The 17343-nt window shown below is 45.7% G+C and overlaps 1 protein-coding gene across 1 annotated transcript; it reads right to left on the bottom strand.

Moving 5' to 3' along the window:
* Positions 1-256: 256 nt before the first annotated feature.
* LOC140389144 (zinc-binding protein A33-like) lies at positions 257-5632 on the bottom strand. The gene is made up of 6 exons (XM_072473302.1): positions 5135-5632; positions 4949-5044; positions 4622-4855; positions 2517-2539; positions 2306-2421; positions 257-993 (listed from the first exon to the last, which is right to left on the bottom strand). The coding sequence occupies exons 1-6, from the start codon at positions 5540-5542 to the stop codon at positions 443-445; spliced, it is 1428 nt and encodes a 475-aa protein (XP_072329403.1). The 5' UTR covers positions 5543-5632; the 3' UTR covers positions 257-442.
* Between the last annotated feature and the right edge of the window lie 11711 nt (positions 5633-17343).

The following is a 17343-nucleotide window of genomic DNA, read 5'->3' as shown; positions in this document are numbered from 1 at the left end:
ACTGGTTCAAACTGAAAACTGCTGCTTTTGCTTTTGATTGTGAGCCCCTGGTTTCTATGCAACAGATTATTTTAAAGTCTGACATTGTTTTATGTTCTAAATCTTTAAGCACCATGCAGGTAAAATTTAAAGTGGAAGGAAAACCTACAGGCTTGCAGTCACCCGTGTTAACATGAAGCTAAGCTGAGTTTTAACAATTTCTTAGCACACAAATACAGAAACACCAATTAAGCTTAAACTTAATCATATGCCTTATTTCTAATACATGAAATACAAATATGATATTTTAAAACCAGCTGTAATTTCTAACATTATCACCAACAAGATATTGCCACTTGGCCTTCTTTGTCTGATTTCAGGTAACATTTGGACCACCCGCCTCGTCAATTCAGACCGATGCCCATGTAGGAGACAGACGCTGTGAAATTATGGGATAGATCTGCTACTGACGTCTAACCCCGTGGATTCTCAATGGTGCGGAGTTTGTCCCGTCGATATTAAGACCTGGATAAAAGATGGGAAAGAGTTTCCCAGTGAAAGTGTGGGTGAAAGTGTGGAGATGGGTCATGTTGTCCTCATTGTAAAATGACACCTGTCCCCCCTCATAGTCCAGAAAAACACCGATGGTCTGTGCTTTCATTATCTGGGTGAGGCGGGTCTCGTTGGGTGATGTGCAAGCTACATATCCGCTCCCTGGTTTCAGCCACAACATCCAGAAACCGGTTTCAGGTCTGTGGTCAATTGGCCCTTTTCTATTGATAGTTCCTCGGGCTACTCCCAGTCGCCACTGAGTTTTCGCTCCCACCTGCACCAGCCAATAATGCTTTCCTGATGAAAAACCCTCAGACCCCAGGACGCATGCACACTGATCAAACCTCTCCGGGATGTCAGGAAGCGACTGTTGTTTGGCTCCGAGTCTTACACTGGCCAGGTCCTTGGACAGGATGAGCCAGCGGTTCGCTGTATTTGGATCCAGAAGCAGCGAGGCTGGAGCTGAGGAAAGGTTAAAATAGCACATTCAGCGATCCATTTTATTGCAAGAACTTGCCTTTTTAAATTGCCCTGTCGGGCTCCGGTATGTATTGGTGGAATTTTCTGCCACTCCAGGAATGACAGATGGAATTGCCAGAGGAAAGAGCTTCTACTACATACTAAATCAAAATCCCCATACCCCTTAAATGCTTCTATTAATTCCCCATACATTCCCTGCACCCGGTTCAGCAATTCTATCTTCTCCAGACTATCCACATAATTGAATTCCCTCATTCCCAGTAGGATCCTGAGAAACTATCACTTCACTCACTCCAGCGACTTGTTTCATTAATACACACAAACCATAAGCATTTATTGTACATGAGAATCCAACGCAATTGTTGTCTTCTATCGGATGGTTCATGAGCTGTGCAAACCCTGTTCAGTGGCACTGCCTGTAGAATTCCGTAACCTCGCCTCTAAAAGAGACCGCGAAAAGCCCGACATCATATGATGCCAGGAGTTAGTTCTACCCGGTATTCTGAATAATGTTTATCGCTCAAACACTATCAGGAACACAGATTGTCAGGTCATTTTCACATTTGCCTTCGTGAGATCTTGCTGTGCACAAACCGATTATGCATCCTCTGCAATATAACAGTGACTACTCTGTAAAAAAAAAAATCATTAGTTGTGAAAGGCATGGTGAAGAGGTGCATTGTTTGTTCTCCCTACTGCTGGCTATCCCTCGACTTTTCATCTCTCCACATGTCCCATTCTCCATTTCTCTGCACTTCACCCTCGCCTCTAAGCAGCTTCTGCTCAGATTAGGCCTGGCCGGATATTGCCTCTCACCGCCGCTCTCACTGCGGTGTCAACATCGCCCAAACCCCAAATCTGTGAACAATTCGCCGGAATATTGGACTGAAGCCCGGCGCGGTGACCAGATTGAGTCTCTGAACAAATTCATTTGGCGAACATTGGTTGACTAGCTACCTGCCTGCCTGAGTCCATGGGGTCATTAAAAGCTGGACAGCATTCACTGCAGGCTGCCTTTTCACCCTCACCATTCATTCTAAGGTTGAAGCTATGGCTGCTAAGTTGTGCACGCTATGATGCTATAAACCCTATAGTTATTTAGCTTCTCTCTGGAGATTAAGGTCTTGAAAAATTCACTTAGATAAGACTAAACTCTCCCTTATCCAGTGTAAAGACTCCCGAATTCGAGATCCGACAAGGGCATCAGCGACTGTTTAACTTGGGGTCTGAGGACCGATTTCTACCTTTGCCATCTCGATTTATCAATCAGGAAAAAATAAGATACGTGTATTACCAGGTTTAATGAAGTTTATCATCTCCCTCCACGTTCTGTACTGTAAAAGGCCGTTGAACTTTACGATCGACAGGACGCCACCTTTTACTGTTAATGTTTGACGTTCCTCACTAATCCTGTCAGTATTAAACTGTGGTTATAAACTGACCACAAACAATGTTTTGAGTTATTTTACCAACTTGTTCAGAGATACGGGAAAGGCCTGTCCTACCTTCTCTTCCGAGACGCCTCCTCCTGAAATAAGTCAAACACAGACAGTAAGCGGGACAGCGGCAGATTTTACGGAGGAATAAGCAGACACGGACATGAGGAAATTTAATGCAAAGAATGAAGTTATGCAATTTGAGAGAACATTAAGGCGAGGCAACCTAAAACCAATGTGACCATTTTAAATTGGGTGCGACAATAGATCATTTACAAAAAATGTTAAGATGAATGGGAAATGAAGTGGGATTTTTTTAATTAAACAATGGCTTGTGATGGTGTGAATGCATTGACTGATAGGGTGTTGGACCTCACGTGCCACGGTAATTTCCCCAAAGCGACAAGATAGTGCTGACAATAGGAAAATCTTGCAGGCAGCTGACAAGAGCAAAATGTGGCAAGCTGCCTCCTTTTGGGGATTTGAAACTGAAAATTCAGATTTGCGTGCCAGATATTGGAATTAAACATTGATCTCATCGACAGGAACATGGATTCCCATAGCCAGAAGGTCACATTCACGCACACTCACCAATTCAATTTAAACTGGATAGTGATATCAGGTCTTAAAAAATAAATAACTTCAGGTGGAGTTTAATCCGGACGAATTCAAGGTAATGCATTTTGGAAGGTCGAATACAGGTGGGAACTAGACAGTAAATGGCAGAACACATAAAAGTATTGACAGGCAGAGGGATCTGAGTGTACAGGTCTACAAGTCACTAAAAGTAGCAATGCAGATGGAGAAGGTAGTCAAGAACGCATAGACATGCTCACCTTCATTGTCCGGGCACTGAGTATAAAAATTGGCAAGCCATACTGCAGCTGTATTGAATCTTAGTTAGGTCCCACTTGGAATATCGTGTTCAGTTCTGTTCGCCACACTACCAGAAGGATGTGGAGGCTTTGGCGAAGGTACAGAAGAGGTTTACCAGGATGTTGCCTGGTATGGAGGGCAATAGCTATGACGAGTGATTGGGTGAACTCAGTTTGTTCTCACTGGTGTCATGTGAGAGTACCTTTAAGAAATGGATGTTCATTACTGCAGTGATGTCAGAGAGTGTTGGAGCTGAAGCCAGACCAAGCAGGTGTACTGCTGTTCTCTCTGCCATCAAAGGGCTACCTCTTGATCATTTGGTAAATTCAGAATTATAAATGTTTTCAGTAGTGACTTTAACCTGATGTGCTTCTGATAACGATTTGTTTTTAAGTCCTATGGATGTTAAAAAGGAAAGCTTAAAGGTTTACTTAGTGTTGTAGTCTTTGGGGGTTGTATTTGAATTATTCGTTGCTAAGATCTTTATTGTATGTTTTAAAACGTTTAACTTGAGTTCATAGAATAAACATTGTTTTGCTTTAAAAAATACTTTTCCATTTCTGCTGTACCACTCCTGTAGAGTGGGCCGTGTGCTCCCCATACCACAATCTATTAAAAGTTGTGGCTCAGGGGAACTCCATCATACACTTTGGGGTTCTCGAAACACTGGAATGATGGAGGTTGAGGCCGGCCTGATAGCAGTCTGCAAAATTATGAGGGGCATGGACAGAGCGGATAATCAGAAACTTTGTCCCAGGGTGAAAGAGTCAATTAACCGTGGACATAGGATTTAGGTGCGAGAGATGATGTTTAAAAGAGCTTTCCCAGAGACGTTTTTAACAGCCTGGACCACGCTGCTGAGGAGGTGGTGGAAGCATGTTCGCTAGTGACGTTTAAGGGCATCATGGTAAATACATGACTGGGATAGGGAAAGAGGGATACGGACCTCAGAAGTATTGAAGATTTTAGGTTAGACAGGCAGCTTGGTCAGCCCAGGTTTGGAGGGCCGGAGGGACTGTCCCTGTGCTGTACTTTTCTTTCTTCTTTGTCTGAGCTCAGAAGCAAGTTACAAAATAAGTTAGAAAATCACAAATTATCCCCTTGACATTCAGGGAACTTGACTCTGCTGACAGTGTGGAACGGTCAGTTCAATGGGAACAACAGAACCGAACCCGGAATAGATCAATCCATTTTAGTCACTTCAACTTTTCAGAAAATTTACATGTATTTCAAAATCTTCATCAGTTATTTTGTGGCTGTGACGTTTCACTGAACTGACCCGCAATATATTCCCTCACCTTCAGAAATATCAGATCGTCTTTTTGCTGCACCTGTTTCCGCAACTTCAAGCGTTTCTCCTCAATCGAATTTAACTTTTCCTGAATCTCTCGAAGGTTTTTCTCCATTGATTCTAGAATCCTCTCCTCTTCTTCCCTGAGATCTCTGAGTAAACGCTGCTCTTTCTCAGTGAGAATCTGGTGCATTTTACTGAACTCGGCTGTGATGTGGGTCTGCAGACTGCTCGACTGTTCCTACCAAATGAAATGTGAAACATAATTAATGTCCCGCGATAAAGGGAACAAAACTAACCGAGATCCCAGAAGATCAGCACAGGGAGACCTTACCCTAACTTCAGAAATCTTCCCTTTCTGTTTCAGTTCCGTTTCTAGAACCGCCGATTTCTTCAATGCGAGAGAATCTAAGAAAGATTTCAGCTGATCCTGGAATTGGGATAGAAAATAGCAGAATAAACGATTTTGAATATGTAAATATGCCACTATAATCTAGTTGTAAAATATTTTTTCCTTTACCTTGCAGATTTCAACAGCTTCCTTAATCGGCAGGAAGTTGTGAGATTTGTGTTCCCGCGAATCTCTGCAAGTGTAACAGATCAATTTCTTGTCGGTTTCACAAAACAGCTTCAGTTCGTCCTGATGTTCCTCACAGCGAAGTTCACTTTCCTCTGCTTTAGGATTCAGCTTTAATTGCCGAGCTTTCTCGGCCAGATTCGCTAAGGCCCGATTGTGCTTCATGTTTCTTTCCTGGAACGCCGCTTTGCATTCCGGGCAGGAGTTCAGCTTCTTTTCCCAACACAGGATGATACAGGGACGGCAGAAGTTGTGTCCACAATCCAGTATTACCGGATCCTTGAAGAAATCAAGGCAAATGGGACAAATTGTGTCCTCGGTCCAATTCTCGCTCTGCAGTCTGGAAGCCATGTTCACAATCAGCACTTCCCCTGATACAATCTGCTTTCAATTTGACTGTCAGTTTTGCAAAATGATTTCGGTTCAGCTATTTCTGCATTCGTTCACCGCACTATTAAATATATTATTATTCAACATTTTCCCACGTCTCGTCGGCACTTTTACCGGGAATCAAACTGAAGCCGTATAAAGTGAAAACACGGTGAGCGTAGAAGGCAAACGGTGAAGCCCAATGAATCTTTTGGCAGTGGGGGATGTCATAATATACACACAAGTATATGATGGTGCACAGACAGACATTGATTGACACAAAGGATGACCAATGAACATACAGAACACAGCAGCCAATCACTAGACAGGACACGGCCACTATAAAACCAGAGGGCACTAGTTTTCCCCCTCTCTTGGGATGCAGCCTCTGAGACAGTCAGAGCCTGTGAGCAACAACTAGATCATCCACCATGTGGTAGTAAGATAGTCTGGTCAGGTTAGCCTCAGGTCCCCAGTCAACTCAGCATAGTGTCAACCCACATTTAAAGTATGTTTAATAGTTAAGAGTTTAATAAAATAGAGTTGCATTTCTTCAAGTGTTGGAAGCCTGTCTCTCTCGCTCCTACAGTAAACGCAGTCCTCGCAGACCCAGCTTACCCAACAAATCAGGGGAAGGGAAAGAATTGTTGGGGGAGGGGCATGGGGAGGGGCAGCAGGATAGGGGCAGGAGATCGAGATTTAGTTGCGCTTCTCCAGACTGAGCTTGCTGCTCACTGTAGACCCTCTGGTAAAACACGTGGAATTATTTGGATCCAGGAACTATATTGTGGTGATGATAGAAGCCGCTCACCCTAAAACGCAAACATTGTAATGTTAGAACATAATGTGCAGAAGGAGGCCATTCGGCCCATCGAGTCTGCACCGACCCAGCCAAGCCTTCACTTCCACCCTATCCCCGCAACCCAATAATCCCTCTTAACCTTTTTGGTCATTCAGGGCAATTTATCATGATCAATCCACCTAACCTGCACATCTTTGGACTGTGGGAGGAACTCGGAGCACCCGGAGGAAACCCACGCAGACACGAGGAGAAAGTGCAGACTCCGCACAGACAGTGACCCAGCGGGGAATCGAACCTGGGACCTAGCGCAGTGAAGCCGCAGTGCTAACCACTATGCTACCGTGCTGCCCTAGTATTTCAATCAAAACAATTTCAGTCAAAAAAGCAGATTCTGAGGCGGGATTCTCCATTGCCCGACGCCGATATTGTAATCGGCGATCAGGCCGAATCCCTGTTTCCAACCAAATCCTGGGCGGCGCCTATTCTCGGGTGCTCTGCCCCTCCAAAATGGCATCATCGAGGAGTGTACTGCTTGCTGTTGGGACCGCTTCAGGACATTGCTGGAGGCCCTCCCCTGATGCTCCACCCCTGATGGGCCGCATTCCCGATGGCGTGGGACAAGTGTGCTGTCAGATTTTGAGAACCAGGTGTGGCAGCTTCCAACTGTATCCAGCAGCGCCACACTCAGGGGAGAGCCATGTTGCTGGCCAGGGGTTTCCGTGTGGTGGTGGGGGAGGGTGGCCTGGGGTAGGCAAGGGGGGCACTATCTGGCAAGTCAGGGCGTGCACGGCCGGCACCATGTTGTCTGGTGTGGCCACTCCAGGCATTCATGGGAACTCAGTCCATTGGAGGCGTAGGATCGCGGAGGCCATGGAGAATACCAAATCGGGCCTGTTAATGATATGCTAATGGTGTCTACTGTATGTGTTTTCCAGACTGCATTGACACCACTGTCGAGGTGCGGGAGGCATTGCGATTTGGCATCAAATTGGTACCGATCATGATTTCGGCGTCAGAACCAATTCTCCACCAATCGCCTTTCCCGATTTCCGCGTTGGCGAATGGAGAATCGCTCCCTTGACCTGTGAGGCTCACTTTTATTTGCTAGGAAAAAAAGAAAGGCTTGAATTTCTATAGCACCCTACACCACAGTGGCAAGTTCGAACCCACTTGAAAGCCCATGAAGAAACTTTGAAGTGTAGACACTGGTATGATGTAATAACAGATGCCAGCTCAGAATGCTTGCACAAACAGACATGAAACAAATTGACAGAACATCATTGTCTGGTGTTAGAAAGGGATATTTAGTGACCAGGACGGAGGGATGATATTCCCCTGTTCATGATGGAATTGCCCCTAGGATTCATTTATTTCCAAGACAGCAGGCAAACTGGAGATTGGGTTAAGGTCTCATTCGAATGCGTCAATGTGCTTCATTGTTGTTCATTGTGGATTCTTATCGAAGGGAGTGCAGCCAGCTAGTTCCTAACAAAGGGGAAGTACATGAGAAGGTGTGGAGCAGGATTGCAGGCCAGAGTTTGGATTATGACTTGAATGAGATCTAGAGCCGAGTGCTCCCGGCGGAAGCCAATCCACCAAACTGAACATCTCTCCAAGCCGGAGCAAAGAGCTGAATTCCACAGGTGGAGTGAGAGTGACTGCCCTGAACATCAATACAGCATTTCACCCAGTGTGGCATCAAGGAGCCCCAGTAATACCCAACTCAATGGCAAACAAGGGAAGAACTCTCCACTGGTTAGAGTCATACTGAGCACAAAGGAAGATGGTTTTGGTTGTTGGAAGACAATGACCTCATCCCAGGACATCACCGCTGGGGATCTGCCATGTGTTAGATCCAACCATCTTCAGCTGATCTTCCCTCCATCATAAGGTCAGAAGTGGGGATGTTCGCTGATAATTAAACAATGCCCCACACCATTTCTAACTCCTCGGACAGTGAAACAGTTATTTTCTACAAGCTGCAGGACTTGGATAACATTCAGGCTTGGGCTGATAGCTGGCAGTTAACAGTTAAGCCATGTAAGTGACAGGAAATTATCATCTCCGAAAAGAGAGATCTTAACTATTTCTGCTTAACATTCAATGGCATGTCTATCTCTAAATCGTCCGTCGTTAATACCCTGGTGTTACCATTGACCAGAAACCGAGCCACATAAATACTCGGGCTTAAAGCAGGTCAGAAGCTGACAATTCTGTAGTGTTCAACAGTCCCTGTCTGATTACCAAAAATAGGGCAGGCGGTGGGATAATGGTATTTTCACTGGAAGAATAAGGCCAAAATCAGGCATCAAATAATATCCATACAACATTCATGACAAAGAAGCCTATTTGATCGGAACTTATCTAGCAACCAATATCTTGGCTCCCTTCACCCAAAGTGCTCATTGACAACAGTGTGTACCATCTGCAACATGCACTGGAACAATTCATGAAGTTCATCATAGCCACCTTCGATATCCACCTAGAAGCACTGAGGCCAGCAGATGCATGGAAGACCACAACCTACAAGCCCTCACCATATCTTACACCATTCCTACGCGCAGATGTGACTTCATTGACCCACTTCTGATTGTGCAAAATTATAAGGCACCTTTCATTAGAACCTTCACAGGTTTGAGGTCACTCCCTCCATAATGTATACCATAGCAAGAACACCTCTGCTCAGCTGGTCCTGCCAGTGGGATAGCAGTGAACAAATTATGGTACACTTGCAACTCAAGATTTTGTGCAGCTTGGAGGAGAACTTGCAAGTGTGATGTTTCGGTGTGTGTGCATGTGGTAGGAGTTGTGGCACTGGAAGGCGCTGTCAAATGAGTCTGTAAGTGTGTGATATAGATGCTGCACTATGCCACTGTGTTTCGGCACTGAAGGAAGCAAATTTTGAAAGAGATGTATGGGGTGTGATCAAACGGATTCTTTTTTCTGGACAATTCAGAGCTTCATGAGTATTGTTGAAGTTGTGCCTATCTGGGCAATTGGAGAGTATTCAATCACATCCCCGAGTTGTCATTTCTAGATCATGGACACACATGGGTAGTCAGGCGGTGCTTTACTCTGTAGAATTGTCTGATTCTCACCTGCTCTTGTGGCTGCAATATTTATATGGCTGATGCAGTTCAGTTTCTGATCAATAGTAACCCCCAGGATGTTGATAGTGATGGATACAGCGATGTTAATGTAATTGAATGCTAAGGGAAGAATTTTGAATTCTCTCTCATGGATTCGCTCAGGCCCTGTTTCCTGAAACCAGTGAACTATCTGCAAAGACGAGACTGCCCAAATCCTAAAGCGAAATTAAATACTGCTGTCAGAATGGTTTTTGCAATTTATGCATTACGAGGAGGTTTTCCAAAATCAGGAAGTAACTTCACAGACCAATTATGATAATTTTATATCAAAGTGAAATATTTATTAAACAAAGAAACAAAAAATGGGCATTTACTCACAAGAAAACGTTGCCATAGTTAAAAGTACTTTTAAAAAGATTTCCAAACAGCTATTGGCTTAAATAGCTCAGAGAGAAGCCTCCCGTTCATTGGCTGCAGTCCTTATATTTTTTCTGATCTATTGTGTGCCAGCAACATTAACATACAACGCCTATAGGATCTTAGGTAGTTCTCTGAGGATGACAGAAATCTGGCTTTTCAGGTCTGGCCTTCTCCACACTCCGTGACATTGCCAACCAAAACCACACAGACATTTAGCAGTTTTTAAAAATATCTTACACGATCTTTTTTTATTTTATTTACAATCTTCCAATTGCATATTCCCTCCTGAAGAACAATAGATAAACTTAACCCACTCTTATCCTTTGCCTTATGTAAATTCTTCCGTAAATTCTCCTCACAACTTTTGTTCATCAACATATCAAACTATTCAGCTTCACACCTGTGTTACTGATGCTTGTCATTGGAGGGCTTCCTGTCTCTAATATCAATAAACCAGCTACACCCCATAAACTTGTATTCAGTATCAAAATGACAGTGATATTCCAACAAGAATGATCCCAATGGAATCAGCCGATTGGTAAGTGAGACCTGCTTTCTGTTTTTCCGGTATGATATATTAGCTGAAATAAAGGTAGGGGCGGAATTTTCAATTGGCCAACAACGAAATCGGGAAACGTGATTGGGCGGAGAATTGGTTCCCACGCTAAAATCGCGGTGGGCACTGATGTGACACCATATCACAATTCTCCATCACCTCAACAGCGGCATCAATGCTTACCAGAATGCGCGTACAGTAAAGACCATTTGCATACCATAAGGGGGCCGATCCGCTGCTGCGATTCTTCCATGGGTCCAGTTCCCAACGACATTGGTCACCTCTGCCTTTAGAAATCATGAAACTGGCGTCGTGGCTATCGAGGGATGGAGAGGGGGTACGGAAAGTATCTAACATCGCCATCGTTTGCCTACTGTTGTGCCGGTCGCCGGGGGGCTTCCGCCAAGGCTGGGGGTGGTGGTTGAGGGGGGGTGGGTGGGAGATGGGCAGTTGGGTCGGGGTGGACGGACACAGAATAACATTGCCACAGCTGGCAAAGCAGCCATACAGCTGTGCATGCTGCTGACTGCCCACTGTGAACGTAGTGCCATGGGTAGTACAGGTGTCCCCCATGCCACTCTGGCCCCACCCGAACCATCAGCTGTATGGAGTGCCCCAGCACAACCAGGGCCATCTTGTTGGCTGGGAAGAGCGTGTGTGTGGATTGTAATGTGAGGCTGCAGCTTGACAGCCTCCCGAGTGTCATTCACAGACCAGGCGAATCCCGCACCATGTTTGAGGTATACAAAACTGTGAGGAACAGAGATCGAATAGATATGAAGAACCTGTTTCCCTCGGCAGAGATTTGACAAAACACTAGGCATAGATTCAAGCTAAATGGTACAAGGATTAGACGGGACATGAGGAAACATGTTTTTGTAGAGAGGGTGGTGGGTGTATGGAATTCGCTGCCTGAGTTGGTGGTGGAGGCAGAGACCCTAAACTATTTTAAAATATTTGGATCTACACCTTAAATGCTGAAAGCTGCCGTGCAATGGACCGTGTGCAGAAAGATGGGAATACAAAGGACACCTGGGTGTCTTTGGGTCGGCATGTATTTTTTATTCCCATTCTCCCAACCATTTCAAATAGAAAATAACAGAAGGTAACAAAAACCCGGTGGAGGGATTATATGCAAATACATTTTAAGTGGATGTGACTGGGTGTACGATACCTTTTCGAAGGTTGTCTGCGTATCATCTTTTTTGGTGCCCAACGACGTAGCAGGAGTTAAGTGTAAGAAGAATTTGTTCAGGATAGCCACTCCAATCACAATATTCATGAAGGACTGACACAAGGGATGTAGCAGATTGGGAGTGATTCCAACATGTCAGGGTTTTGAGACAAAGACCGCCAACAATTCTATTCATGTCCTGTGTTTGCCAGTCACTTGTTTTCAATTTTTTCTGTACTGTGCCATTCGAGCATTATTGACTTGATGTAAAGCGTATTGGTTTACATGTAAATGTGATCCAGCGTAAATCAGAGCAAGCTAAATACTCTAGAATCTATCAAATCCTATAAATTGGTGGACAATCTTAATTCGTCCATATTTTCCTAATTGTGGACATTGCTTCGAAAGTTTTTTTATGCTGACTTTTCCCAATGATAGCCATGAAACATGTATTGCTGTGAAGCAATAGTGCTAACCACTGTGCTACCATGCCACCCTGTTGTACAGGGAGACTTCCCTGTTCCTCTTTACTGTGGATTGAGAAACATCCACTTGATGCAAATACAGCTTATGTTTAAATATCTCACAGGGAGGACTGACCTAATGGTAGGAAGACATGAAAAGGAGTGGATAATTCAGCTATTTGAACTATTTCCACTTTTCAAATCAATCGTGACACATCTCACCCTTAATTAATTGTGTGCCTCTTAAATCTTTGGATACCATGAGAAAGCCCTGCCTGTCCCAATATCTATAATGTTGTTTTTTTTGGGGGGGGAAGAAAATTCCCCTTTTCTCAGGTGCTTTGCAGTGAGAAAGTGCTTCCTGATTTCACCCCATAGTGACAATGCTGCTAATGGGTCAGAGCATTTTCCAAAATCAAGTAGAATTTCTGACGGGGAGGATTGTCGCCAATGACAGAAGTGTCCCAGAATTTCCTTCCGTTGAAATAAATGGAATTTCCACTGGGCTGTGAAACATGAGGTTTTCCTTCCTGTGCTGCAGCAAGGAGCTGCTTAACACCCAAACATGAACAATAAAAATACACCCGGATGCTCCATATGGCAAAATATCTGCAACATTTTGCAAAAACAGGGGGATTATCCATCGGCCGATGCCGGAATTGGGAAAGGTGATTGGGCGGAGAATCGCTTTTGATGCCAAAATCATGGCGAGCGCCGGTTTTACGCCAAATCACAATTCACCGGTGCCTCGACAGCGACGTCAATGCATTCCACTCTGCAGTACAGAAAACGCGTTCCCCTATTATTAACGGGCCTGACCCAGTATTCTCCAGGGGCCCCACGATTTATCGCCTCCACTGAGGAGAATTCCCGATGGCGAGGTTCACTTGTGCTTTTAAAAGTTGAGAAATTGGTGCCATGGCTAATGAGGGAGAGAGAGGAGGTAGGACACGGAGAGGCACGAGTGTGGGCTGCTGGTTCTGACACTGGCCAAGCGGAGTGACGAGGCCCGCCACGGCTGGGTAGGCCGGAGTAACCCTGCAAAGGACTGGGGCAGAGTACAGGCAGGGATCACGATTGCAGTAGCCTGCAAGGCAGCCATCTTGCACCCCATTGACCACCCACCTTGGTGCCTGGTTCTGCAGAGTGAAACCGGCCATATGGGTGACCCCACTCCACCCCCTCCACACCCTTGTCCCCGCATTCCACCCCTCGCACCCCAGCCCCCACTCTCCACCCACCACCCGCGCACCAACATACCACGCCGCCAACCGGCAACCACCCATTGGCATGGAAACATACGGCTCATCCAAGGCAATTTCTATAATAGCCCCAACGGGGGGCAATGAAATAGGGCTAAGGACCATACCCCATGCACGAGGGCCAGAGGCCCCGATGGTGCCGGGCACCAATGGGGCCAGGGGTGCAGAGAGGGGAATGGAAAGAGGAAACACATGCGATAGAGTCTGCAGTGCTAACCGGGGCCACCTTGTCGCCCGGTGGACCTTGTTAGGCATAATATCATGCACCGTTGTCACACACCAGCCTTTCACACCTTGCAGACAATGGATATTGGAATTCAAGCAGTGGCGGCATTCCTCCTAGTCGCCACAGCCCTGGGTAATGCGCTGGGGCTGTACAGGCTGGAGTTCCTGGAGACGGAGGAAGTTGCAGCAGCGGAATGCACAGAAGTGGAGCATGCTCCAGAGAAACAGGAGGCAGCCGCTGACCATGGGGAGCGCCCGACCAGCAGACCGAGGAGGAGGAGGTCAAAGGAGGTGTCCCCTGAGGCCTCTTGTGTATGGGCAGCGCCTGTCATTCGAGGACGTGCTGGACCAGGCATGCTTTCTTCTCTTTGCAATTTGCTTTCTGTATTCCCAACCTTACCAAAGCGGTTTCTGATTTCTTAGGTCAACCAAGGAAACATCCCACAATGTCACAGTCTATGTTTTCTCCCTGATGGATTACCAGGTGTGACTTGCTGCAGGGGAAGAGCCTCAAGATCAATCCAGGTAAGATGTGGATAGCCTATCAGGGGGAAACAACAGCAGCCAGAACAGTGGCCACAACTGGTTCTGTTGCTCAGCATGGGAGAGCATTGTGCAGGAGAGCAATAGATTTATGGGACTCTATAGTAAGGGGCACAGTCAGGTGCTGATGTGGATGTGAAAGATGGTGTGTTGTCTCCCTGGTGCCAGGGTCAAGGATGTCTCTGATGAACACAGGACATCCTGAAGGGGGTGAAGAGCCAGAGGTCGCAGTACACTTATCTACTAACAATGTAGGCAGGAAGAGGGATGAGGTCTTGCAGAAGGAGTTCAGGGAGTTAAGCAGTAAGCTAAAAAGCAGGACCTCTAGTGTTGTGATCTCAGGATTACTCCCTGTGCCACGTGCCACTGAGGCTAGGAATAGGAGGATAGTGCAGCTAAACGTGTGGCTAAACCGGTGGTGTAGGAGGGAGGATTTCAGATTTCTGTACTATTGGGATCTCTTCCGGGGCAGGTGGGACCTGTGCAAGAAGGATGGGTTGCATCTAAATTGGAGGGGCACAAATATCCTGGTTGGGACGTTTGCTATAGTCATTCCGGAGGATTTAAACTAGTATGGCAGGGGGATGGGAACCAGAGGGTTAGCTTAGATGGTGTAATAACTGAAAGGGAAATAGAGAATAAAAATAAAAGAACAACATCACCCTCAGGCAGAGCAAAAAAAATGACAAGTGTGAAAATGGAGGTGGTCAATGCAGGATTGAGGGTATTGTACCTAAATGCGCGCAATATATGGAAAAAGGTAAATGAGCTTGTTGCACACATTGAAATCGGCCGGTATAATGTTGTGGGCATCACAGAGACGTGGCTGCAAGGGGATTAGGGCTGGGATCTATATATCCTAGGGTATGTGGCCTATCGAAAGGACAGGCAGATGGGCAAAGGGGGCGGGGCTACATTGTTAGTAAGAAATGAAGTTAAATCGATAACAAGGAGTGATATAGGATCAGAAGGCAGAGAATCTCTGTGGGTAGAGTTGAGGAATCGCAAAGGTAAATAGACCCTGATGGGAGTTATGTACAGGCTCCCTAGCAGTAGCCAGGATGTGGGCAGAAATTAAATCAGGAGATAAAAAAGGCATGTAAACAGGCAATATTACAATAATCATGCGGGACTGCAATATGCAGGTGGACTGGGAAAATCAGGTTGGTAGTGGATCCCAAGAAAAGGCATTTGTGGAATGTCTAAGAGATGTTTTTTGGGGGCAGCTTGTGACAGAGCCTACGAGGGAACAGGCAATTCTGGATTTGGTGATGTGTAATGAGGCTGACTTGATTCGGGAACTTAAGGTGAAGGAACCCTGAGGGAGCAGTGCCCACAATATGATAGAATTTACACTGCAGTTTGCGAGGGAGAAGTTGCAATCAGATGTAACAGTACTTCAATTAAATAAGGGTAACTACAAAGATATGAGGGAGGAGCTGTCCAGAGTTGATTGGAAAAGGAGTCGAGCAGGGAAGACAGTGGAACAGCAATGGCAGATGATTTGGGCGGTTATTCGGGGGGCACAACAGGAATTCATCCCAAGGAGAAGGAAACATGCTGACGGGAGGACAAGGCATCCATGACTGACGAGGGAAGTCAAGGGCAGCATAAAAGAAAAAGAAAAAGCATACAAAGTGGCAAGGATCAGTGGGAAGCCAGAGGATTGAGAAGCCTTTAAAAGCGAGCAGAGGACAATTAAAAAGCAATAATGGATGAGAAGGTGAAATATGAGTGCAAGCTAGGAAGATAGGAAGAGTTTTTTTTCAATATATGAAAGGTAAGAGAGAGGCAAAAATAGGCATTGGACCACTGGAAAATGTGGCTGGAGAAGTAATAATAGGAAACAAAGAAATGGCAGAGGAACTGGATGGTCACCTTACATCAGTCTTCACGGTGGAAGACAGCAGTGGGAAGTCAGAGATCTAGGAGAATCAGGGGGCAGAGGTGAGTGCAGTGACCATCACTAAGGAGAAGGTTCTGGGGAAACTGAAAGGGCTGAAGGTAGATAAATCACCTGGACCGGTTGAACTACACCCCAGGGTTCTAAACGAGAAAGCTGGGGAGACTGTGCAGCCTTTGGTGGCGATCCTTCAGGAATCACTGGAGGTAGGAAGGGTCCCACAGGACTGGAAAGTGGCTAATGTAACACCGCTGTTTCGGAAGGGAGGGAGAAAGAAGATGAGAAATTATAGGCCGGTTGGCCTGACTTCGGTGGTTGGTAAGATTTTAGAGTCCATTATTAAAGATGAGATCGCGGAGTACTTGGAAGTGCATGATAAAATAGGGCTGAGCCAGCACTGCTTTGTCAAAGGGAGGTCGTGTCTGACAAATCTGTTAGAGTTCTTTCAGGACGTAACAAGGAAGCTAGACAAAGGAGAACTGGTAGACATGATTTATTTAGATTTTCAGAAGGCCTTTGACAAAGTGCTGCATAGGAGACTGTTAAATGAGTTAAGAACCCATGGTGTTAAGGGTAAGATCCTGGCATGGATAGATGGTTTGCTGCCTGGTAGAAGGCAGAGAGTGGGGACAAATGGGTCTTTTTCAGGATGGCAGTCATGGACTAGTGATGTGCCTCAGGGGTCGGTGCTGTGACCACAACTTTTCACAATATACATTAATGATCTGAATGAAGGAACTCAAGGCACTGTTGCTACGTTTGTAGATGATACAAAGATCTGTGGAAGGACAAGTAGTATTGAGTAAGCAGGCGGGCTGCAGAAGGACTTGGACAGGCTAGGAGAGTGGGCAAAGAAGTGACAGATAGAATACAATGTGGAAAAGTGTGAGGTTATGCACTTTGGAAGGAGAAATGGAGGCATTGGCTATTTTCTACATGGGGGATGCTTAGGAAATCAGAAGCAAAAACGGACTTGAGAGTCCTTGTTCACGATTCTCTTAAGGTTAACCTGCAGGTTCAGTCAGCAGTGAAGACAAATGCAATGTTAGCATTCATGTCGAGAAGGCAAGAACACAAGAGCAGGGATGTATTTCTGAGGCTATATAAGGCTCTGTTTAGACCACGTTTGGAGTATTGGGAGCAGTTTTGGGCCCCATATCTAAGGAAGGATGTGCTGGCCTTGGAAAGGGTCCAGAGGAAATTCAGAAGAATGATCCCTGGAAATAAGAGCTTGTCATATGAGTAATGGTTGAGAACTCTGGGTCTGTGCTCGTTGGAAGGATGAGGGGGGATCTTATTGAAACTTATAGGATACTGTGAGGCCTGGATGGAGTGCACGTGGAGA

Source organism: Scyliorhinus torazame, chromosome 14 (genome assembly GCF_047496885.1).
Source record: "Scyliorhinus torazame isolate Kashiwa2021f chromosome 14, sScyTor2.1, whole genome shotgun sequence".
Taxonomy (NCBI): domain Eukaryota; kingdom Metazoa; phylum Chordata; class Chondrichthyes; order Carcharhiniformes; family Scyliorhinidae; genus Scyliorhinus; species Scyliorhinus torazame.
This window is presented reverse-complemented; position numbering and strand designations above follow the sequence as displayed.